At 47.5% G+C, this 24,596-nt stretch overlaps 1 protein-coding gene across 7 annotated transcripts in view; it reads left to right on the plus strand.

Annotated features, from left to right (window-relative positions):
• LOC128840168 (uncharacterized) overlaps positions 1 to 23,000 on the plus strand; it is a 52,352-nt gene extending 29,352 nt beyond the window's left edge. For 2 of the 7 annotated variants that reach the window (XM_054033818.1, XM_054033834.1), the window contains 9 exons: positions 337 to 465; positions 3,389 to 3,503; positions 4,330 to 4,467; positions 5,627 to 5,793; positions 7,698 to 7,786; positions 12,190 to 12,361; positions 18,108 to 18,193; positions 19,685 to 19,811; positions 22,629 to 23,000. In XM_054033818.1, the coding sequence (XP_053889793.1) occupies positions 337 to 465; positions 3,389 to 3,503; positions 4,330 to 4,467; positions 5,627 to 5,793; positions 7,698 to 7,786; positions 12,190 to 12,361; positions 18,108 to 18,193; positions 19,685 to 19,790 (1,002 nt within the window). In that variant the 3' untranslated portion in view covers positions 19,791 to 19,811; positions 22,629 to 23,000. Of the gene's footprint in view, positions 1 to 336; positions 466 to 3,388; positions 3,504 to 4,329; positions 4,468 to 5,626; positions 5,794 to 7,697; positions 7,787 to 9,205; positions 10,117 to 11,135; positions 11,215 to 12,189; positions 12,362 to 13,848; positions 13,925 to 18,107; positions 18,194 to 19,684; positions 19,812 to 22,628 lie in introns of those variants that run through there. The other 5 variants (XR_008445610.1, XM_054033826.1, XM_054033858.1 and 2 more) reach the window with 5 other exon arrangements.
• The last annotated feature ends 1,596 nt before the right edge of the window (positions 23,001 to 24,596 follow it).

The raw sequence follows: 24,596 nt of genomic DNA on the forward strand, positions 1-24,596 counted from the left end.
GCAGAGCATCAGAAAGAAGTGGGAGCAGGGCTCTACCAAACTCTATTGGCGAGATCTGTCACTTCCGTTTACTAAATAATGTATTAGGCACCCATCTCCATGGAGCCTGGGTGCCTTACATCCATTAAAAACAAATCACCAACCAGTATTGTCCACGTTTGGTATTATGGGATTCCTCACTGATGTTGCTCAGCTCAAGATAGGGAGGAAGTGGAACCGAGAACAGATAGGTGGGCTGCCACGAAGCTGTCTGCTGGGGGAAGCGAAACCTGAAGTCAGCTGAGTGTGGCAGAGAAGGGACATTTACTCCATTTATGACTCTTCCTCCTGTTTTAGGACATGGCAGGAGTCCTTCAGCTTGCGGGGCACAGTACAGCTACCTACTGTGCAGTGATTACAGGCAGCGGGGAGCTCAGCCTTGGCTTGGGAGACATGGACATCCACCAGCAGATAACAGAGCAATATGTAAGGACGCCCTCTGACCTATACTCCTTTATTCATGAGGAGGAGCCTGGATGTGTGACAGCAGCAAGCATCTAGTGCACGTGTGCAAGATAATGTGCACGCGCGCTTGTGGGTGGAGGATGCCTAGATAACATCATTATACATTGCAAGTGCGGCATATTGAAAGCAGCATCAACCTGTGGAAGCCTAAGGGTAGCCTCAAACGTGAGTCAGTGACATGGCACTGCAGCAAGCTGCTGGTCCGCCAAAGCTACTTATTTCCAGCTAGCCAGATGGAAACGGAAAACGTTCTTTTCCCAACTGAGGGTCATCAATGCTGCCCTATCCACAAAGTCTATGCCACCGACTTCTCGAAAACTAATCCAAGGCAGCCTATTTCTCTAGGCCCCTTTGAGCCCTCAGTAACTTCATGCCCACCGACCTGGAGATAGTATTTCTCCTTTGGAAACCAAAATAGGTAGCATGGATAGAGCCCCGAAAGCCCATTTTCCTGTCCCATCACCTTCTCTCTACTCCCCCATCCTCTCTGTTTCTACATGCTGAGCTATTTAAACACAGCTAAACAGATCCTGCTTCTCAGCCTGGTGGTTAGGGAAGGTTTCAGGACATTAATGGAAGTGATGTTGATTCAAACAAACCCCCACAGCCCTACCCGCTTCCCCCACTAATTCCACTGTTGACAAAACAAGAGCCTGTACTTAACAACTGATGGAGATTTGGAAGGCAAGTGTAATTTACTTAGCAGCAGGGCCCCCAGGAGGTTCAGAATTCATAGGGGAAAAAAGTGGTCACTGCTCCCACTTCCATCTCCACCCTTCCCCTCCCTACCCCTTGCCATCAGACAGGAAAACAAAACCTTTACATGATGGGTTAATCCTCATGAGCTTTGCAAAATAACCAGTGGAAACTCTGAGCCTAGCTACTGATGAAAGCTGCATTGTGGTGATGTTTACTTCAAGGAAATTTAGCAGAGACGTGAGAGAGAGAGAGACTGCTGGAGTAGGGATGGAAGTCTATGGCACGTGGGTGGCAGCCATTTGTGCAACGTGTTGTCACGCCAGCCACCAAGAGCCACAGCAGGGCTGGGGGACACATTACCACAGTGTCTCTGAATTCTGTACGTTTGCCTCAGGGATGCCAGGGTTGTGGGAGATGGCTACTGTGATAGGAAGCGTTTGCTAAAATGTTGTACCTTAATATTTCAAGCTAAGTAACAAGAAATGCTGGGCTGCTTACTTAAGTGATCAGTCCCTCTGCTCTCTGCTGCCATTCACCCCCAGGTGGTCAAGATCTGGAAGTACTGTAGAGACAATATCTTCAGCCTCTGGGACAGGGAAAGCTTGATCTCACACCTGTGACCCCTTTGGGTAATTAGGGAGCAGCAGAGATGATGCATGCTGAAGAGAATCTCAATTCAGTTCTCACTGGAGGGAAAGATTGCACTGAGGTGAGGCCTCAGACCTAAGAGATAAAGGCAGAGGGGAAATAAGATTCCCTGAACGGATGTTTAAAGGCCAGTTAACAGGTTATGCATAAAAAATTGGGGGCATTTGAAGGCCTGCAAATGGAGTAATAGAGTAGACACAAACACAGAGAGAAGGGGAATGATTTGAAGACCCAGGAATATAGAAGGTTAAGTATGAATACGGGAGTTTGAAGGCCTGTGAGTGGGATATGTTCAGTGTAACACACAGGAGCTCAAAGGCTTAAGACAGTGCTTAAAGTTAGGCTCCTGTGTCCATATTTAGGCCCCTAAAAAGTGGTCTGACTTTCCAAGGTAGTGAGCACCCAGAGGCTCCCATTGGCTAAATATGGCATTTGGAGCCTAACTTTAGGCACCCCACTTCTGATTGGCTAGAAAGTTCGTCTGGTTTTGGTGGTTTCTCCTTGGCCTTCATAGTGTGCAGGCAATTTCTAGCTAGCTCCTCTCCCCAAATGGGTTGAATGCGAACCTCTTTTCCTTCTGACTTTCAGCACAGGCTTCATATGCAGGTAGTGCATTTGGTAGGATTTCCTGGGTGGCAGGTACTCATTATGATAAAGGAATTTGGGGCTAGACTGATGGCTGTGTCACCATTATATGTTGGGATGTCCTCTTCTAACTCAAATCAGTCTTTGTCACCTTTGTACTCATATCTTCTATTTATACCGTCACAAGGTTTCAGAGAGATGAGGAAAACATGTTGGGCTGAATTCAGACCTGGCGCATTTGTTTATATCAGGTCTGAATGTGGCCTGTTATTTCTATTGTTTTGGTTTAGAACAGTTATTGAAAAAGGGCCAGATCTCAAAAGGTATTTAGGTGTCTAGCTGCCATTGAAATAAAATATTTTCAAGGGTCTGAGTAAACTGCCCTCTCTAATCATTCTAGCTTGACCATGAGACATGTTGTAAGTTTTAATGGCTCCTCTCCAAGATAGTCCTGCAATTTAGTGTTGGTACTGCAATGGACTGACACATGGGGATCTGAGAATGAGATTTGGTCCCTTGCTCCCTGGTCTAGCTGAGATTAGGAGCTCTGTAGAGGCACCCCACTGGAACTCAAAGGGGAGGAAGCATCTCATTTTGCTCACTAGAGACCTTCAGTTGCTATAGGAGCAGCAGTAAAGATCTTGAGGGGGAGCCACCAGCAACCTTCCTCTGTGAGGAGGACAGGCTAGTCTGGTACAAGGCTTGATAGTGGAGGATGGGAAAGAGAAGGAAAAAAATTGAGAACCTGTAAAACCTGCTTTCTCTTGGAAAATGCTCTTCTGGATTCATGTCAAGCCTGCGTCTAAGAGTTTCCACAAAAATTGATATTGCAAATACATCCTAGTCACCTGAGTCTATCAGTAAGATGTGCTAGGTTCGCATATCTCATTCTTGTCCAGTTGAGTCAAGCTGGATCAAGTTGCCCCTGTTCTATGTTCTGTATTTTCACTAGGTGTCCAAGTTCAAGGAGAGTCTGTGCTTGGCCCCACTGGTATGTATTGATGGGAACGTGCCAGTTGCCACCATTCAGTACGTCTGTGAAATTGCTAGAGAGCACCAGATAGCAGGTAAGGAGAACTCACTGAGTGGACCCTTTGGGGCATAATCCTGCGTGTTCTGAAAACATGGCCCGCAAGGTGCTGAGCGCCGTCTGCTCCTGCTAACTTCAGTGAGAGACTGGGAGTTGAAGGCACCAACACTATCTTGCATCAAGTTATTCCCCTCTTTCCCCATGTTTTTTTTAAATATATGAAATATGTTTTCATATATTCTTAGTTTTTCTTATTCTGCAGCTACATCAGATTTCTATCAGGGCAACATCTACAGCCCTGCAAATATTAAAGGGGAACTGAAAAGCTAAGCTGAAAGCTGAGGCAGGCACAGACTTGTATGCTGTATGCCTCCCATGGCTTGTGGCATTCAGCAAAGCAATACATTTTAACTTACCTATTTTTAAAAACCATTTGCCGCCCCTGCTCCCTGTGAAAATCTTGGTTTGCTGAAGACTCTTCACAACCCATCTTAAGACTTCAGAATTGTTCCCCCGCCTTCTTCAGAAGTAAGCTCTGCAGGGGGAGACAGTTCTCTAGACTCAGCCAGAGAGCAGAGACTACAAAGGTAGTTCCTGCTGGCTGGCTGGCTCACTGGCCTGTCTATCGAACTAAATGCCCATTCCTGACTGTGCCTCTCATCGCATCAGCACAGAGCCAGAAGCAGTTTAATCATTACTGTTGCAGTAGAAAGGGAGGTTGAAGATAGCGTATCCTTTCCTGGCTATAATAAAGTGTAGATACCAAACACTGTAAAAAATCACAATGAGCATTCCAAATAGTTGTCTGTCCTGAAGCCGAGAGATTGTTACACCAGCTAACCAACTACAATGTTTTTTTGAAGTGTGCTATGAGCCAACAGATGAGAACAAGGCTTCTAAGCCATTCCTTTCAGACAGCTGGAAAGCGCTGACCTACATCTCCCCCAATCTGCGAGAACTAAGGGCAATAAATCGGACCCTCGGGCACCCTGTGCTGGCAGGTATAGTACATTGAAGTGGTAACAAGAGAGAAATACTTTCAGATTAACCTAGACACTGCATAGGGAGCTGCGTTTTCCCCACTCCTGCCGCCATTTCAGACTGACTGCTCCCACTGACCGCAAGTCCCTCGCTGTGCTGAACCAGCACTTCTAGAAGCAGCAGAGCTGTTTGTCATAGTGCTGCCTCCAGAAGAGTTAACTTTGGTTACCAAAACAGCTACGGCAGCTGGAGATTTTACAAATCCCAAGAATCAGGGAAGGCCAGCTTTGGGCAGGGGAGTGATGAACTAGCTTAGAAGCTGCAGTTCACTGAAGCAGAGGAGCTGGTGACCACTGGTTGTGTTCTGAAAGAACATGGATTTTCTAGGGTTAGTATACAGACTTGTATTTGAATTAATTTCTATTTCAGTCCCTTTTTGGTTTTGTGTGTGTGTGTGTGTTAAAACAAATGCACTGAACCTAAAGACCCTGGTTAACTAATGAGGCACCTGGACCACCTCACAAAATCTCCACAAGTTCTAAAACTTGATTCAGATAAGGCAAAAAACTAGTCTAGCAGAGAGTGCTCTAGGTTTGGGGTTGCTACGTAGCCTAGAGTTTGAGTCACTGTTTTTGTCATGCACGCTACAAGCCCAAGGAAATATGATCACTAGTTTATTTCAGATGCCCCAGTGAAGCATCACAGTATGACGGTATTTGTCTTCAGACTGTGACGCTGTCTCTATAGGAGATGAAACATCGCCCTATGCTGACACCAACACAATGGCATTAAGATACTGACAACATGACACAGTTATTTTGTGCCCCTGTGCGCATACACAGGTGTAAACTCATGAGAGGTAGTACCCTCGTTTCAGAATGGAGGTGCACTGGAGGGGCTGTGTGGAAGCCCAGGATTGGAATAGCAGGTATGGGGAGGGTTGCAGGTCAGGAGTGAGAAGCACACAGTGGAGCTGTGAGTGGGAAGTTTGCATAGTATGTCAGCTCTGCGGCTGCCTCTGGCCTATGCTGTCAGCGTTTTCCATGAGCATTGTAAACTCCCGGCTAGACTTTGAAAACCACTCACAAATAGGCCAACATCCCATGACATGGAAAGCTCAAGTCAGCAGTTTTGTGATCTGAAGTGATGTTGCAGCTTTTCTTTCATTGCTGTCTAAAGATCTGCCATCCAGGCTGGAGGATGTTGTCAGGACTGCGATGACCCTAACCCACCCCTTGCTGACACAACTGCATTGTGTGGTGGTGACACTCGGCATGCATGGAGTCCTCTTGTGTGGCAGGAGAGTGGAAGGGAGTGTCTCGCTGTGCCCTGGAACTCGCAAACAGGTAGGCAGCTCAGGAAGACCAACTGAGTGGCAAGGAGTTCTCATTCCCTTGTGCCTGGGAGCACTGGCATAGTAGTGACTCTTCAAGCCTCTCTCACCAAGGTTGATGCTGCTATACATTTACCTGTCCCTGGAGGACTGGACGGCTCTGAAGATTAATAATGGAAATTGAGCCTTCCTTTCCTATGCCACTGTGTATCACAGGGTGGCAAAGGAGACAGGTCCAGGTCCACTGTGCCAGAGCAGGTGCTCTCAGTTTGGCCAGTTGAGAGGCCGAGGCAGCACTTGGGACTATAAATAGTGCCCTATCAAATTCACGGCCATGAAAAATGCATCACGGACCGGGAAATCTGCTCTCCCACTGTGAAATCTGGTCTTTTGTGTTCTTTTACCCTATACTATGCAGATTTCACAGGGGAGACCAGCATTCTCAAACTGGGGGTCTTTCCCAAAAGAGAGCTGCAGGGGGTCGCAAGGTTATTTTAGGGGGCTCATAGCATTGCCACCCTTACTTCTGCACTGCCTTCAGAGGTGGGTGGCTGGAGAGTAGCGGCTGTTGGCCAAGCGCCCAGCTCTGAAGGCAGTGCCTTGCCACCATCAGCGCAGAAGTAAGGGTAGCAATACCGCAACCCACCCTACAATAATGTTGTGACCCCCCTCTCCCACAGCTACTTGACCCCTACAATTACAACATTATGAAATTTCAGATTTAAGTAGCTGAAATCATGAAACTTACGATTTTTTAAATCCTATGACCGTGAAATTGACCAAAATGGACCATGAACTTGATAGGGCCCTAACTATAAAGGATCCAGGAGAACCTGAAAGAGGAAGGAGACTCGGTGAGTGAAAGCGGTCTTAGAGCACAGACTGAGTCAGTCAGGAAAAGGGCAGGTGAGAGCTTCCACACACCAGGGGAATGGTGGAAGGTCCTGCAAGGAAGCTGTAGTTGGTTCCTGGGAAAAGGCTAAAGACAGGAGAGCAGCAAGAGGGGTTTGGTGGCTGGCATGTGTCCCTAAGCCAGAGGACCAAGGCTGAAGGCCAGAAAGCAGCAGTGGGAGTTGCCTGCTGATGTCTAAGCTGCAGCCCAGGGCATTAGAGAGGGCTGAAGATGGTAATGGCATCAGGGCTTACCCCACTTCACACTGGAGAGCTGGCCCCAAGGAAGCAGTGAGAGGGCCAGGGGGAGTGAGGGATGCTCCCCTGGTAAGGCTCTGGGGGTTCCTGCTGGGGAGAGTAGGGCTTACTCTTGCTGGAAGGGCTGGGTTGGCTGTCTTGGCAGAAGGACAGAGGAGGACTGACAAGAAGTCTAGGTGTGGTGGAAAATTCTGGAGTGTAGTATTTGGGGTGGCATGTTGTTGGATTTTTAAAGACTCTATGTACTGGGATGTGAGAAATGGACTATGTTTGGTACTTTTTGTTTTGGATTATTTGAAATATGTTTTTGGTAATAAACCACATCAAAGGACTGGAGGATAAGCTTGCAAGGAGTTACTGGGGATTCTGAAAGGGAAACTGAGGCAAGTGCCTCAGTTATGCTGTAGCTTGCCATAGGAGGGCGCTCCAGGAAGGGCCATCCTGCCATACAGTGATTCATATCTGTGGAGTGATCACAGAAAGTGATCATTTAAAATGTGCTTTCCCCTCAGTAATTAAGAATGCAAGTCTGAAACACACTCTCCATGGACCTACATGCTAGTAAAACTTAATTGCACAAATCTTGGTGGAAAGCGAACCCCAAAAGGGTGCAAACATAGGCAAAGTGAATGTGATTCAAAATGTAAAGAAATAGTATTTGGATTCTAAGTATTGAGGCAGCTGTGGGCAAGATCAGCCAGGTCCAAATATTGCTTCTAGACTTCGGTGAGTTCCCAGTAATGCCACTCCTCCTCTCCCTCTCTACAGAATGCTGCAGGCGAGCTGTGTGCCACCCACTACCCAGCAATCCCCATCTCCAGGGAAGAGATAGTGAATGTCTCAGGAGCAGGTGACAGGTATATTACTAATTACCCAGAGAAAAGATGCAGTTATGGGATTCCTTTATTTTCTGCGGCTGAATTCCAATCTGGAATTTTTAACACTACCATGAAGACAGATTTCACTCTGATTCTTGGGAATTAACACTAAACAGGGCCGGCTCCAGGCACTAGCTAAGGAAGCAGGTGCTTGGGGCAGCACTCTGTCCGCTATTGGGGCGGCACGTCTAGGTCTTCAGCAGCAATTCAGCGGCGAGTCCCTCAGTCCCTCTCTTCCTCTTTGAGCTGCCGCCGAAGAGGAAGAGAGGGAGTGAAGGACCCACCACCGAATTGCCGCCAAAGAATGGAGCGGCGCGATTGAGCTGCCGCTGAAGTGCCGCCGATCGGTGCTTTTTTTTCCCCGCCGCTTGGGGCGGCAGAAAACCTGGAGCCGGCCCTGACACTAAATCCACCCGATAAGGAGTAAGGAACATAATTCCCCACAGTGTGTACTAAGAATTTGCCCATAACAGCTTAATGTCTATTGAAGCCAGTCTGGCCACTCATCCTCCTTTTCCCAGAACTGGCGTGAACATATGCTACAGCATTCTAGGTCCCAGCAGTACAGCTACAAGTTCTGAATTACTCTGGGCTGGGCTGCCAAACTTCTTGAAGTTTATTGGCTACTGAAGTACCATGGCAGTAGTCAAAATAAAGTAAACTACCTTAAGACAAAGCTGAATCAGTTTCTCTACAGTGGAAGTGAGACTTAACCTTCATTGTAAGGTTTGCTAAAAGTGGGACCCACCAGAGCCAGGAAGTGCCTTAAAGGCAGGAGTTGCCATACAAGTCAAAAAGAGAACAGGAGTACTTGTGGCACAAGTACTCCTGGTTCTTTTTTTTTTTTTTTTGTGGATACAGACTAACACAGCTGCTACTCTGAAACCATACAAGTTCAGTTCATCAAATCCAGTTTTCTGCCTGTGGGAGTAGCTGGTACCTTATGCTTTGAGTTCTCACCATACCTTACCTAATCATTGATGCAATGCTGTACATTGGGGTCAGAGGGGACAGGCATTACTTACTGACCCCATAGTGATCAACTTACATCTTTATTATCCTCCTTGTCTTGCATAACTACATGTGATACAGTCATAATTATCCAGACCTTTTTTCATAAACTGCAATGACTGATATTTTACTGCAGTGAACTGTCTGGGAAGTCTGTATGAGGCAGATTTTTCCACATTTATTTGCCACTAATTTAAAGGAGTGATTAGCCTCTCACTTTCTCATGCTGGCGGACAGCATAAAAAGGGACTGGTTAGTTTCATAGGAACCTTAGTAATTCTGAGTACTTTAGTCAACTCTCCTCTACTTTATCCTTTCCAGACTAAATAATCACAATGTTTCTGATCACTCCTCGTATGTAAATCCTGCCATATCTTTATCCCTCAGCATTGCATTTCGAGACTTTTTCAATCTCAGCCACATCTTGAAGGTGGGGTGACCACAACTGGGCACGATACGTTGAACAATGACCTAACCTCCTCCAGAATAATTGTTATAATTGGCCTAATATCTTATCATTTGCTCTCTTTTAAAATTTACCTAAACTTCCTATTTGTTTTAAGCTGCTCCCCTGCCAGACATTGACCATGATATTTCTGATGACACCTAGCTTTTTCTTCCTAGAGGACCCTGAAAGTTCAGGCCCATTAGTATCTGTATTACTGTAGTCCTATTAAAGTTAAACTGATCTGCTCTCATGAAGCTCAGTTTCTCTGAGTCCATTTGGCATTTCTCATAATCTTCTAGTTTCTATGGTAATTTCCTTCTCCTGCTGTCTAATGGCTGTTTCTTCGCTCTGCAGAAAGCCTCTGTTCCGTACAGTGCTGGGTGCAAGAACAGACTCCTTGTTGCCAGGCCTTTAAGACCAATGCTCACACAGGCTATATGTGCTGAGAAACCAAAGCGTACAGGGTGGCGGTGAACAGTTTCAAGGGATTGAACAATGGAATCTAACCAGAAGTAGCCAACACATTCGTGTCTTGATTAGTTTCACCTTCCAAATTCTGTGCTGGGATCCAGCAAGGTTCACTGTGCTGTAGTTAATGGTGCCAAAGCTCTGACTTGGGGAAGGTGCTCAGAGCTACTCCAGTCTCAGTCTCTCCCAGCAGGAGGCATGGGAGGGCATGGTGTAGGTAGGGGCACTGGCTCAAGAGGAGTGTGCAGCTCATTTGTATCTTAAGGTTCTCTTGGAATCCCTGCCCAGATGGCTGGGTCTGCTGTCAGTTTGTGGAAGCTGTTTGTGCCCTGCACCCTGGTTACTGTGACAACATAACAGTGCGTGCACATACACAGCACTGCTAAGGAATCATCCCCTCCCCCCCCCCCCCCCCCCAAATATTCATTCCAAGTCTCAGGAGCTGTTGAGAGATTGAAAGGTCATCACAAACCACAATGTTCTGTGCCTTTTGTTAAGCAGAAACTGAGGTAATTCGTCTAAGTAAGAAATGGAAGTTTTTCCTTCCCATCCCCTAGGATGTAGAGAAGCAGCTGGAAGCTCTTAGCAGTAGCCGCTCTCCAGAGGCTGGTACTGAGTGTAAATCTCTGCTGGCCCATAGCTACCAGATCGAGTGCTTGCCTGCACAGGGCAAGGGTAGCCAAGTGTAGCTCCCCAGACCCGATGAGGCCCTAGCGCTAAATGCCACCTGCAGCTGCTGTTGCCTTTACTAGGCAGATGAGGCCTGCAGAGACCTTAGATGAACCGCTGGCTGCAAGTTGACAGGACTACTTTATCTGTAGAGGACTTCCTCCCTCTGCAAACATAGGAGCTCTGTTTTAGAGCCCTAAGCCCTTCCCGTGATATTAGTGCTCTCTCTCTGCTTTTTTTAAATATCTCCTCCATTCTGCTAGGACTTCCCATTCATCTTCCCCACTCTCCATTTCCTTCACGTCACCACCCCTTTTTTCCTCTTACGATCTCCATCACCTTCTCTCTTCCTCATCTTTCCTTTTTCCCTTCTTCCTCGTCTTCACTGCTGTTTCCTCTCTCTCGGTACTTATTTATTTAGATGTGTACAAATGCTAGAAAGAGGCTTCTATCCATATACCCAGATGCCCGTGATAGAACTTGAATACATCACACGGAATGCCCCACATGCAGCAGCAGAAGTCAATAGAACCAGCCACCAGCAAGTCAGGCAGCTTAGAAGCTCATACTCCCATCCCGCATCTTCCAACTCCAACAATTCCCTACCTTTATCCTAACTATTCCCCACCCCCCTTGTTAAATGCCTACAGGGGGGAGGGGGAGATCGTGAATGGTCTCTTGCAACATGTGGTAACTCCTTATACTAAGCAGTCTGTTCCACCTTGTACTTAGCTGTGATGCTGGGAGTACCTTTCCCAGATCTGAAGAAGAGGTCTGTGTAACTCCAAAGCTTGTTTCTTCACAAACCGAGGTTGGTCTAATAAAAGATATTACCTCACCCACCTTGTCTCAGAAAATTAAAAACAATTTCACAAACATCTCAGGGGCAGTGCACTCTGCCCCAGGAGACTGGGAGTAGCCAGATGTGCGCATGACAAAGGAAGGAATCTCCTGTTAACTCCTCTGTTACGGTAAAAAACGTCACTCAGAGTCTCTATAGGAAGTTCTGTCTCTCTTTTTCACATCTCAATGGTACTGGGAGCTTCTTAAATTAAGGCACTGAGGCTCAGTAGTGAGCTACATATCAGGGGCGCTGGAACAATTTGTATAGTGGGGGTGCTGAGAGCCACTAAACCAAACTGTAAACCTTGTATATGATGGAAACCACTTCAAGCCAGGGGGTGTGGGAGCACCCCCAGTTCCAGCACCTGTGCTACATATTCTGAACTCTACTGGTCATGTCTGTACTGAGTAGCCATGCAGCACTGACTAACCTCCCAAATAGGGCTGCTAATTTTGGTTGGACATATTCCTGGAGGTTTCATCTCATGACATAATCTTTAATTAAAGGTTAATCTTTAATTTTTGGAGACTCCAGGATAATCCTGGAGGGTTGGCAACTCTATTTCCAAAGCCAGTGGCATGCCGGGACAGTATAAAATGAGGGGGCACTCACTGTTTTAAAGTCTTGTCACGAACCCGGGAAGGAACATCTCCAGGACATGATACCCATCACCATTAAAAGGTGAATGTCTGTGACCCAGCGTCCTGAGGTTGGGACACGACAAGAGAGGAGACTTTCAGTCTTCCTTAGGGATACCCAAACCTCTTGTTAGACCCTCATCTCCCCCATCCCAGTTTCTGTTGCTTGTAGGTTGATTTGCTGTAGGGACTCTTAGCTTTGTTTGGTGAGTAGAGACACTTTAGTCTCTCTTTGGGAAGGCAAGGTCTGCAGAATCAAAACCATTCCCCAGTCTCCAAAGCTGCGTTTTCTTTCTCTTTCCAGTTTAATGGCAGGGATAATCGCTGGGCTACTTGCTGGGCATGACACAGATAGCTGCGTCCGGATGGGCCTGCTCGCTGCCTGCCTCTCCCTCCGTTCATACGAGCCCATCTCCCAGGAGATCAGTACTGTCAGCGTGAACCTGGAGCAGGTCAAGGCTAGGAGCTGGCCAGAGGTGAAGATGTGGAAGATGAATTAGAGCTTATGCTCTAGAGCTCTAGCAGATGTTACCTCCCCATTCCAACCACACCTGAAGTGCAACATGACTTCAGATTTCCACCCCCCACTGTCAATCCCCCAATGCCACACAGCCAATATCTGGTACTGCACCTCCCAGAAAGCAAAAAAAAAAAAAAAAAAATCAGGGTGCCTAAACAGCTTGGGTTGCACCTTCCTGAAAAAGCTTGTATTTCTTCCTCCCATCTTTGTAGCGTAGATGCCAATCAGCTGTTCCTACAGCCCAGAGAGTTGAACCAAACTCCTTTCAACAGCCCTGCTCAGCCACCACTTCGGCAAAACAATGGATAGCTCAGACAATATGCTTATTATATATGGGCTGGCCGAACAGCAGCCCACTGGCACACAGTTCTAGGAGATGGCCCAGTGATCAAAGTAGAGCATTGTATGCTGGGACTTAAATATCTAGAAACTTCTATAGCCCCTCTGCAATGTCCAGCTGCTTCCAAAACACAAATGAATGTAACCTCACATCTCCTCACTGAGGTGGGGAAGCACTGTACTTGTATTACAAATGGGGGTTGGGAGGCACAGAGATTAAGTGACTTTCCCAAGGTCACAGTGAGTCGGTGGCACAGCTGGGAATGGAACCAAGAGTTACCCGCTCCCAGCCCAGTGCTTAACCACAAGACCATCCTTCTACCTATGGCTTTTCTGGCATCCATCTTTTTATTACTGAGGGCAGTAACAATTTGCACCATTAATACAAATTAGATATAGTCCTTTGGCTGCTGGCAAGTTGCTAATCCTCTGACCACTGAGCAAACAAACCTATGAGAAGTAGGTTTATTCCATCTGGCATTGGGATGCTCTAAGGGTCACATCTCCCCCACTTATAAAGCTGCAGGAGGGTTAGCCACTGGCTGACCCAGAGGCAGCAAGTCAGACTCCCTTTCCTGGATGGGACTTCTGCCACCATATTCTGTTCCCTTCATTTGGAAAAAAGATGTGTTTTGTCTCCTTTGTCCGTTCTGTCTCCAAGACATAATATCAGAGAGGATCTATAATCTCACCTACAGTGCTGTTACAAACATTTCACAGTGACATTAATGACCAGTGTGTTAGTAGATTTCCAACAATATATTACATGTCACCTTTTATATAAATATAATTGGTGTGAGAGGTGTATGAGGTTGTCAGGCCTGACAAGAGTCGCGGAGACAGAGTAGTGAACTACCGCTGGGCCGCTGTGTCACAGGAGCCTAAATACCTCAGAGGACCTGGGGCTAGGTACCACCACTCAAACCATTTTCAGGTCACAAGTGACAATGAAGGTGATGATTTTAACCCAATTCCTAGCTCACCTCACAAGAGCCACTATGCAAGTCCATGTGCTTGCAGTTCCAAATGCTCAGAAGACATCCATGGGGTTTTACAAGTTAGATGGAAGTATACGGTTAGCGAAACATCCTGTTATTGTTTCAGCCTGAACTTGCTGGCAGTGCTTAAAGTGGTCTTCAAAAAGTGGGAGGTTTCACGTAAGCTGGGAGCAGCAGCAGAGGTAAGACAGTGCTTAAAGAGAGAGAGAGAGTGTGTGTGTGTGTGTGCGCGCCCCTCAGTGATTCAGCTTGATTTTTCCCTCACTGGGTCTCTAACCCCCAATCTTGCAACTTTAAGCACTGCTCCTTGGGGTTGTTCAATTTTCAGCTTCAGAGTTCAGTGGACTGGTGGTTGTCTGTGCAATTAAACCTCCTTCACTGGTGCCCTTATTGATAGAGAGCAGTTGGGGGGTGGGTGTATAGCATTAGCCCTCCAGTATTACAGTGGCCCAACCTTCCTCCTCTTCAAAATCAGCAGGTAGTGTTAGCAATTCATTGGCTAAATTCAGCAACAAGGCCAGCTAAGGTGGATGGTTAGCTTTTCTCTCACCTGTGAGCACTGGAAGTTGTGCTTTGCACCACAGGAAACAAAGCAGGAAACTTCTCTGCCTGTTATACAGTCTCAGGGATATTCATTTTTCACTAAGGCTTTGTCTACACTATGATCTGGGGGTGTGATTCCCTACTTGTATACACATACTCGCACCAGCTCCCATCGAGCCAACACCTTTTCCCACCACCTTTGTGTACTCAGGGGGCAACCTCAGCCTAACCAAAGAATGGGCGTACCAATGGTCTTTCCATTGGAAGCAGTGAAAGAAACACATACCCCCAACATCCCAGTGGTGAAAGTGCATAATCAGTCATCTAAGGTATTTAAAGATGTATGGTTGTAAAAGATGCCTTTGAGACCAAATTAGCCCCTTCCTCTCATGCACCTCCCTGCACCTGATATGCACTGTTTGCCAGCAGATCCATTTATTTATCTCAATCCTGCCTGCAAATAGTTTAGCCAAACTATTCCATGATCACAACTGGGAAAGAGAACACTAGACACACACAGATACCTTTGAAAAGAGGAGGGGGGGGGGCGGTGTTGCTAGTGGGAAGGCTGTGAGAGAGTTTGGGGGAGGGGGAGTTTCCCAGCAGTAGCAGCCAGGTTTGCAGGTATAAGAGGAAAGCTAGAATTTCAGTGTCATTGACACCCAGAAAGAGGGGTGGGGTGGAGGAAAATCTCTGCTTTATAAAAGGGTTTCAGCCGCCTACACTGAGCAAGAGGCAGTTCTGGTCCTCCCTACAAGCACCTGGGCTGGGCACAGGAACACACAGTAGCTGAGAAGAAACCAGAGCCCAAGGATGAAGGTTTATGCAGTGACCACCATTGCTGTCCTCTCGGTGCAGTTCTCTTTCATGGTTCAGGCTGGGGATGGGAAAGGGCTGGTAGCTCCAGAAAAGCAAGTGGGGGCTGAGAGAGTTAGAAAAGCACCTCAGCCATCAGATGGAGGAGAGAAAGCACCAGAAGGCAGCTCAGTGAGGTGTCAGCCTGCCGCCAGAGTGCAGAAGGCAGCAGGAGAAGCTGGAGTTGGAGCAAGGTCCCACAGCAAACTGCTGAGCAAGCCACAGCGAGAAAGCAGTAAACAGAAGGCCACTAGCAAGCAGCAGAGCCCCCAGCTGCAGCCCCCCAAGAGAAAGAGCCCAGGATCCAGCAACCACTTGGAAGGCCACGGGAAATTCAATACTGACACTGTGAGTATAACACCACACCGCTGCCCTCCACCTCTATCTTGCTTCCACCTCACACTCTGTCCCTGCCTAACAGCTGCCTCTGGGGTGGTGGGGAAGTGACCCTAGTTCATCTCATCAGAGGGTGAAATAAAAACCAATGATTAAGGTCTGGGGAGACAACAGAGAATGTCCTCTTCCCCCAGCCATCCCATCCTGAAGGAGCCGCATACTGAGGGTTTGTATGGGAGAGTCGGAGCGAAAGAGTTCTTGGGGGGTCTCTGTGCCTGCCTAACAACCAGCTAAAGCCATCAAGGGGTTCTCCTAGTCTGTGTGGTATGTGCGCATACAGTTTTGTGATCCAGTATAGCTACTCTGTCTGCAAGGCTTAAAGTGGTATCACCGAAGATCTGGGTCTGTCATTCACTAGCTCATAATCAAATTACAGCTTTTTTTTCAATATTTCTGGAGAGATTATCTTTACTAAACAGCAGCCATAGCTCAGATAGCAGTGTGAGATGGCCTGTCTTTGCCAGTCAGGAACCTCGACACCCTGCTCGTAGGTTAGCCAGGGACGGGTGCAGAGCACTGACGCAGCAGAGCTTGTCTCTTCTTAGAGTTCAGCATAAACAGACGAGCCCAGTTCTAAGCTGGAAATGCAAGAAGAAGTGTACAGAAATCTCATTCCCAGGCCATTTGTTCCCTTCTAAACAAGAGCGTTATGATTAAAACAAAGTGAATAATTTGATTTTTCAATTTGGTGCTGAACCAAACCCCCAAATATTCGGTTTGTTTTAAACCAAAACGAGGTTTTTTCCTCCAGTGTTCCCTTGCCAAAACAAGACAAAAAACACAAATTTTCTTCTGGTCGAATGAAACATTTTGAATGGTGATTCAAAACGACATTTCCTAAATGACATGTTGACACAGTCCAGTTTGAAAAATGTCAGAAGGAAACTTTCAACATTTTTGAATTTTTTTTCAGCTGAAACTATTTGCTGAGTTCACCTCAAATTCATGAACAGTTTTGGGGCCCTGAATATTATTTGGCAAATTTACTATTGGTTGAAAAAAATTCATCTCACACTAATTATGTCACCATTGCTGGTACCATTCATCAACATATTTTCAAAACACAGGTGTCTGGAGCTGGGCAACTAAATATCAACTTTAAGTGTCTAAGTTTAAAAATAGCATCTTGACAGAGCAGGTAGTTTATAGGGGCTGTAGCCCATGGGGGCTGAGCTCCACCTCCAATCAAGGGGTGCTACTATGGACTCACTGAATACCTGACTTGTGTTACTTCTCACTGCAGTGGTCTTAGATCTGCCACCCAGGCCACTTTAAACTTTGGCCAAGGTTTGATGACTCACATTAAAACAGATACCAATCTATAGCATGGACCTCGATCAGTACCTCATCATAAGGCTGGGAACACAGCTCCTCCTTAGCGCCTATGACATAGTGTGATGGGGCTACTACCCCACACTGGCAGAGAAAGGGTTAACAGAGCCCTGGGGAGGCTGCGTGGGAAACAGCCAGTAGGAGAGGGACTGGAAGGGACAGCCAATCAGGGCCCAGAGGGTCCATATAAAAGGGAGTTGCAGGGTAGGGGCAGTTGCTGCTGGGAGCCCAGGGAGCAAGGACTGTGTTCCTGGAGGGCTGAGTGAACTGTAAGCACCAAGTTTGGACAGAGCAGTGACTAGTTCGTGGGACTGAATAGCTGAGGCTCTGAGATTAGGGGCTGGGGCCATGGGAAGTGGCCCAGGGAAATAGAGCAGCATTGACCAAGGTTACAGAGAAGCAACAGGAGGCTGCTATTTACAGGGTCCCAGGGTTGGGGCTTGGAGTAGTAGGTGGGCCTGGGTCCCCCCCCACTCACCAGAGGGGAAGTGGCAGGACTGTTGGACAGAAATATCCTCCCCCCCCACCTTGGAAGGGGGGAAAAGTGGATGGCAACTTAACCGGGGGGCTGAGTTGAGAAGATGACACTGCGGTTCTGGGAGCTGAGAGAGGAGCCATAGGCAGGAGCAGAGACAGAGTGCCAGTGTGCACACCACAGACGGGGACATTGGTCTCAAGTTAATTCCCAGCACGACCAGGAGGAGGCGCCAGTGACACATAGGCTCTGCTGTCTGTCAATAGCTCAAACTTATCCTACTCAGTATTAACAGTCAAAGTCAAATTAGAGTTCTATTTAAACAGGATACTGTTTAAGAGAATGAAGAAATGGATAAACCAAGAAATACGATAAAGAAAAATATCTCCTTGAACTTTGTCTAGGTAATGACTACACAAACCCAGCTGCAATGGGTCGTAATTGCAAAAACTAAAGGGTGGTAGAGGTAGCTGTACAAGCCAGAGTCCCCTGTCTGCACCCTTTGCTTTTCCCCCTTTGCCCTCCCCAGTTCAATGGCAGGTATCCAGGAGAGAGCTGATCAACAACTTCTCCCTCAATTGCATGTCCTTCTTTCTGGAAGGGACTGTTTCTTATCTAATAAAACCCAGCTCATTGTCCATGTCCTTGCACTGAGTGTCCACATGTACTATTTTCAGTTCATCCAGGCCTACTCAGACTTCTTCCTCCTAGCTCTCTACATTGGTGCTCAACTCTATACAGAAATGGGTGGTTTCTTCCTGCAGGTTCATTCCAGCAAATTTCAAATGGATGAGGAGAGAGCTACGCCACCTGGAGAGAGCAGAGATCTAGTACCATGGTCCTTCCTTCAGTCAGTTGATTTATGGCTTTTAGAATTTTTGTTTTGTTTTGCTTGTTACGTTTGTAAAAATGGAACTGAAGCCCCCGGACCTTTCTAGATCCTTGTAATCTACTATTTTCTGTCTCTAAATAGAGCCAAGGTCTAGCTAATGTAGACTGTACATCCAGACCATTTAAGAAAAATGAAGCGAGGAGCCCAGAACAGGCAACAAATGCTCATCACATTACTTCATAGTCAGCTTTGCAACTTGGCTTCATTTTCTCCTGGATTCATTAAAGATCCCTCCAGCTGTCTGGGAGAGATAAAGTGGATCTTCTGAGCTCACCTAATTTCCAAACGTCCTATTGCTGTCAATTTGCAAGTGCTGGAGACAATGGCACACGAGAAGTGCAATCCCTGAGATTGACTGACTGACACGGATAAAACTGAATAATGAACTAAATGGCTTTTTGCAGCTCAGTTTAGAAGCCAGCCCTAATTAGTAATGGCACAGTAGCCATACAGCTTTAAACAGAAGCTCCTTTTAGTGGCTTTGGGGTCGATTTTTTCAAAGGCACAAATGGCAATCAGGTGCCTACCTGCCCTTTAATGCCTGTGAAAAGTCTATCCTTTTGCCTCTGCCATGCACCTCTGCCAAGAAAGTAGTTCGCTTTAAGAGAAGCTGCTGTCATGTTTCAGCCCAGGGGCAAGTAATTAAATGTGGTAGTTGCTAAGCCACCTACACAAGATAGGGCTGTTATATAATTTGCTAAATTAAAAACAGGAAGGAGCTGATTTTTTTATGAAGTCCCTGTGGAGCTAGGCTTATTAGTCCCTATTATTGATTTGCAGCTATGCCTAGAGAAGAGGAGAACTTTATTTGGATGGATCATTATTTGCACTGCTGTAGCTCCGAGAGGCCCCACAGTGCTAGGCACCGTGCACACTTTAACAAAAAGATAGTCCTGGCCCAGATCAATCCAGGTTTAGAGGACTCTGAAATCCTCACCCTGCAACTTTAGAGAGTTTAAGAAGAAAGTGAGCACCACGAAGGGGAAAGAGGGAGGAATCAGGAGCTCAGTTCCACCTCACAATGTTTAACTATTAACCTGAAGTGCAGAGATGGGCCTTAACTAAACCTCCAACTGTGGAAACCCCAGACTTTGGACTGAAGGGCACTTCGAAATTGGACCCTAGATCCCACTGTCATGGCTGTTGCTCAGAGCTAGAGCAAGTCAAACCAAACCCCCAGATCCAAATACTGGGGGTAGAAGGAGGAAATGAAATTTGGATCGGGATCCACACTTTCATGGGAAAAGGCCTATGCAGAAAGTAAATGTTTATGTATAGAGATAACCCTCCCCTCAACTGGGGGGAATTCAGTGCATTTACTAGTGTAACCACTAGAAACCTGAATTAAAGTTCAGTATAGTTTGAGGGTGTGGGGATCACTTGGGCTGGGAGTTGGTTGCAGAGGGAGTGTGTTGGTATGACAGCCTCTCTCTCCCTTTCTCCTTCCAGTATTCCTGTCCTGGGATTCAGTCTAAGACCTGCCAGAAACCCTCAGATTGTGATGGCTGCCTTGGCCTCTACACCTGCAAACTGCCTAGGGGGAAGTGTGGTTTGAAAGCTGTTTCCAGGAAGACAGGTACTGCACAACTCCCATGTCAGCCAGCCCAATTCAGCAATGAATGCGTCAGGGGTCCATTACAGATGGCCAGACGGTAGGGCCTTTATGTATGTCACTTAAAAAACCCAACACCAAAATGCCACACTGAACTTTTTCAAAAGGTCTCTTTGTGTTGCACATAACAACTCCTCCAAGCTTCAACAAGTGAGCTACAGGCAGGGAAGTAATGGGGCACTAACTAGCCTCCGTTAACTCTGTATTGAAGACAAGCCCTGAGTGATTTAGGTTGCAAAGTTAAACACTGAAGTTAGAAAATGCCAGAATTAAGCTTGTGTGTGCAACTACCATTAAGCCCCCTTGAGCATATGTGCACTAAGATACAGCTTTTAAGTAGGATCACATACTAGTTTTTTCCTCAGGCTGACTGCTACATTAGCTAACATGATTGTAAATGTGTTACACTGCATCTAGCTTAGCCTTAGCTGCTAATTGGTGTTTCAAATGGGGTTAGCTACCCCTGAGGTAAGTAAAACAAAACTAAAAAAAGAAAAACTCCAATCAAACAGACCACCACCTTTTTTCCTGAGCCTGGTTTACACTCTAAAAAAGTATACTAAGGCCTGGTCTATACCTAAAACTTAGGTCAACCCAGCTATGTCACTCAGGGTTGGGAAAAATCCACCCCCGACAGACATCGTTAAACCAGCCTAAGCCCCGGCATAGACACCGTTACCTTGACAGAAGAATTCTTCCAATACCTTAGCTACCACCTCTTGAGGGTGTGGATTAATCCCAGTGATGGGGAAAAAAACCTCCTATCACTGTAGCAAGTGTCTACGCTATGGTGCTACAGTGGCACAGCTGCAGCACCATAGCTGTGCTGCTGTAGCATCTGTAGTGTAAACAAACCATAGGAGTGATTGTAAACAGATTTAATTAAACCAGTGCAAAACCCTGTGTGGACACTCTAGTCCAGACTACCAGAAGACCCACAGAATCCCGTGTAAGTGTTCTTTGTGAAGCCATAGGAACAACATCAGGAGACCTTAAACAGCATATCTATCTACTGTCATAATAAAATGTGGATATTCTAAAACCTTTTCTGTGTGGGAACAATTTTTCTGTGTAACCTAAGGTGTACATTTAAACCAATATAGTTACATGGACATAACATCCCTCACCCCACCACCATGTGGACAGTCTTATTCTAGCAAAAGAGCACCTTTTTTCAGTTTTTCCTTTATGACGCTTAGAAAGGGGATTAAGCTAAACAGCAAAAAGCCATTCCTATACTAGTATAAACACACGGGTTTATACTAGTATAACTATGCTATGGCAAAACTTTCCCATGTAGACAAGCCCCAAGTAACTGCATTTAAGATTTTAACTTAGATTATTCAAACTATTGAGTCCTCACCCTGTGCGATTTAGTGTTGTGTATGGTGCAATCCTGACTTGTGCCTTTAGAGGGCAGTCTTTTGGGGGCAATTTGACAGATCAGTTAGGGTAAGTCTATACTTGGAGCTTGGGGAGACACACTCGCGCTAGCTTGATCAGAGCTAGTGAGCTAAAAATAGAGCATAGCTGCAGCGGCGCAACAGGCAGCCACCCCAAGTACATGCCTATCGTCTTGGATGGGTAAATACTTAGGGCAGCTAGTCCATCCCACCACTTGCACAGCTGGTGGCCATGCTATTTTTAGTATGGTAGCTTAGCTTGATCAGAGCTAGCACAAGTATGTCTCCTCAAGCTGGGAAACACCCCCACCCCAGCTCCAAGTGTAGAGTAAGTAGGTGGAATGTGCACAGCCTTGTGGTGTTGCTTTATTGAAAAACAGAAAAGTAAATGTACAGAGCGTCCTGTCCCTTTGAAGGCCAAACACAAAAACAGGGGTTTCCTCAGCTAAATTGATGGCATAAGGCCTGGCTTGCTGCAACCAAAGAAAGATCTAAAGTCCTGCTCCGCATATGCTTATTAAAGGGTAGTGAGGGAACTGATTAATTCCCCAGAGCTGGCTCAATCCTCCTCGCCTTGCAAGTGTCTACACTCAGGGCAGCAGAACTGCAATCCTTTATTTAACATGAAACCCCTTTCCTGTCAACCCCTGGACCAGATCTGCATAGCCTGTCACAGGCAGGGACCTGCACAGGAAGGGACCTGCAAAGCACAAATCTATTCTGTAAGCGCCCCAACCATTCAGAGTGCCATATAAATCAATTTTTTTTAAAAAGATCAGTGGAAAGATACTGCTGTTTTCCTTAGATTTGTAATAAGATCTCAGATTTGTCCTTTGACCCTCCATCCCATCACAAGATGCTAAGCATGTCAGTGTAAGCAAGATGAGGGGGAAAGATGGTCTCAAGGTTTAGACACTGGAGTAGCAGTCAGGAGACTTTGGCTCTAGTCCCAGATCTGCACGGGGTCTTGTGTGAACTTGAGAAACCTCTCTGTGCATCAGCTTCCTCATTTGCATAATGAACATAAAACCTGCCCTACTGCATGGTAGGAAGCTTAATTAATTACTGATTGTAAAACAAATTGACATTAGGGGATGGAAAGCATTATAGAAATGCTGAGTGTTATGAACACACAGGCAAACAATGTTGTCTGTATGAATTTGCTATAGGTGTTTAATTAAGGATCGATGTTACTAGAGCTCATTTTTTTTATTTTAACTTATTTACATATTGACTGCTTCTGTTTCTTTGACTGGCAGCTCCATTAGCTCTAAACAAATCAATACAAGCCCCAAGTCTGAAGGAGGAATACAACTGAGATTACAGCTAATCAATCCCTCATCACGCTTATTGCTTTGTGTGTTTTTTTTCTCTGTAGGTGGATTCTACCAAAGCGTACAAAGCACCTGAGGTACTTGGTCCTGCTAACTGTTGAATGACACAGCACGATCTCAAGCTGGAAAAGTCGTACTGCAGCCTAGAGCCCCAAACTTTTTGTATTTCTTCATAGCTCTCATTTTAAATGGAAGAATTCCATACAAGAAACATTTCACAGTCTTGCTTTTTAGTCTTCAACATTCCATATGGTACATAGGTTTGAATTGCTCTTTCCTTAAGACTACCAATGAAACTGTTTCAGTGGCTGCTGAGCCCCTGGGCTCGAGGAGCACATTTACATTAGTCTTACTAAACATAGGCCACAAAATAAGAGGAACATGGCTGTAATTATTACTCCTGAGGGAATTCTGCACCTAAAAATTATGTGCACAATATTTTAAATTTCTGCAAAATTCTGCAAATTTTATTTGTCAATAAATAAATGTGGCTCCAGCATGGCAGTGGGGAGCACAGGCCAGTGCTACATTGAGGGGGGAGATCACCCTAAAGCCACCACCTGCCCTGGTACAGGAATTCGGCCGTGACGCTTCACCTGACTGTGACAGTGCAAGGGCTGGGCCTGCCCCAGAAACACCCGGGGGCTCAGCCCCTCTGCGCCAGGCGCACCAGGTGTGAGTGGGCAGGCTCAACTGAGCAGAATCCAAGTGTGGAAGGGCTGAGGGATCCAGGTGTGGGATGAGAGGGTTCTGTGTGGGCCAATCTGGGTGCGGGTGGCTCAGTGGGAGATCTGGATGCACAGGGGCTTGTTGGGGATTTCCAGGTGCAGGCACAATGGGACTCTGCAGAGGATCCAGGTGAAGGTGGTTGGGGCTCAGCAGGGGGGCTGGGTGTGGGGGGCTCAGTTGGGGGCTGCGGGTGCTGGGAGAGTGGGACTTGATGGGGTGGGGGTTCAGGTGCAGCTGGTTGGGGCTCAGTGAGGTGGGGGTCCGGGTTGGAAGGCTCATTGGAGGGGTCCAGGTGTAGGGCGGTGGGGCTTGTCAAGGTGAGGGTTCGATGGGCCTGCTTAATGGGGGAGCCCCAGCGGCTGCCAAGGGGACGCTGCATGCCAGCCTCCCACTTCCCCCAGCAATTCCTCTATCCCCTTTTCTTCTCCATCCCCCTCCCTTCACTCCAGTGCCATAACAAGGGCAAGGCAAGTGAGGCACTTGCCTCGGGCGCGCAAAGCCGAGGGGCGGGCAGCACTGGGGGGGGGGGGGGGGGGGGCGCAATTTTATATTCTTGCCTCGGGTGCAAAAATAGCTAGTTATGGCTCTGCTTCACTCCCACATTCCCCTCCCCCTACCCTATTCCACCCTCTTCCTTCCCCACTGCCTCTTCCACCCACCACCTCACCCCCCCTTCCCTCTTCCCCCTCCGCTTACCCAGCCCCACTGCAGGCACTCACTATTGCAGAGAAAACTGGAAGGCTCCCACCACACAGAAGGGGAGCCCAACTGGCACTAGGACCCAGGATAGGGTTACCATATTTTGTGCCTCCAAATGGAGGACACCCCCAGGGGACCCGGACCCGCCCCCAGCCCCGCCCCAACTCCGCCCCCTCCCAAAGTCTCCGCCCCCTCCCCTGCTTCCCGCGAACATTTGAGTCGCGGGAAGCCTGTAGCAGGTAAGGGGCGGTGTGGGGGGAGGAGGCGCGGCCCAGGCTGGCCCCCCGGCGGCTCCAGCGTGGGTCGGCTCGGGCCCTGGGGTGCCGGCCCCAGCCCACCACCCCTGGCCCGCCCAGCACTGCCGGCCCCCCGGACCCCCTGGCTCGCGGCCCCGCGGACCCCCCCCCCGGCTCGCGGCCCAGCGGACCCCGCGGACCCCCCGGCTCACAGCCCCGCGGACCTCCCGGCCCAGCAGACCCAGCGGACCCCCGGCTCGCGGCCCCGCGGACCTCCCAGCCCAGCGGACCCCGCGGCCCAGCGGACACCCCGGCTCCCGGCCCCGCGGACCCCCCGGCTCGCGGCCC

Source organism: Malaclemys terrapin, chromosome 1 (genome assembly GCF_027887155.1).
Source record: "Malaclemys terrapin pileata isolate rMalTer1 chromosome 1, rMalTer1.hap1, whole genome shotgun sequence".
Classification (NCBI taxonomy): domain Eukaryota; kingdom Metazoa; phylum Chordata; order Testudines; family Emydidae; genus Malaclemys; species Malaclemys terrapin.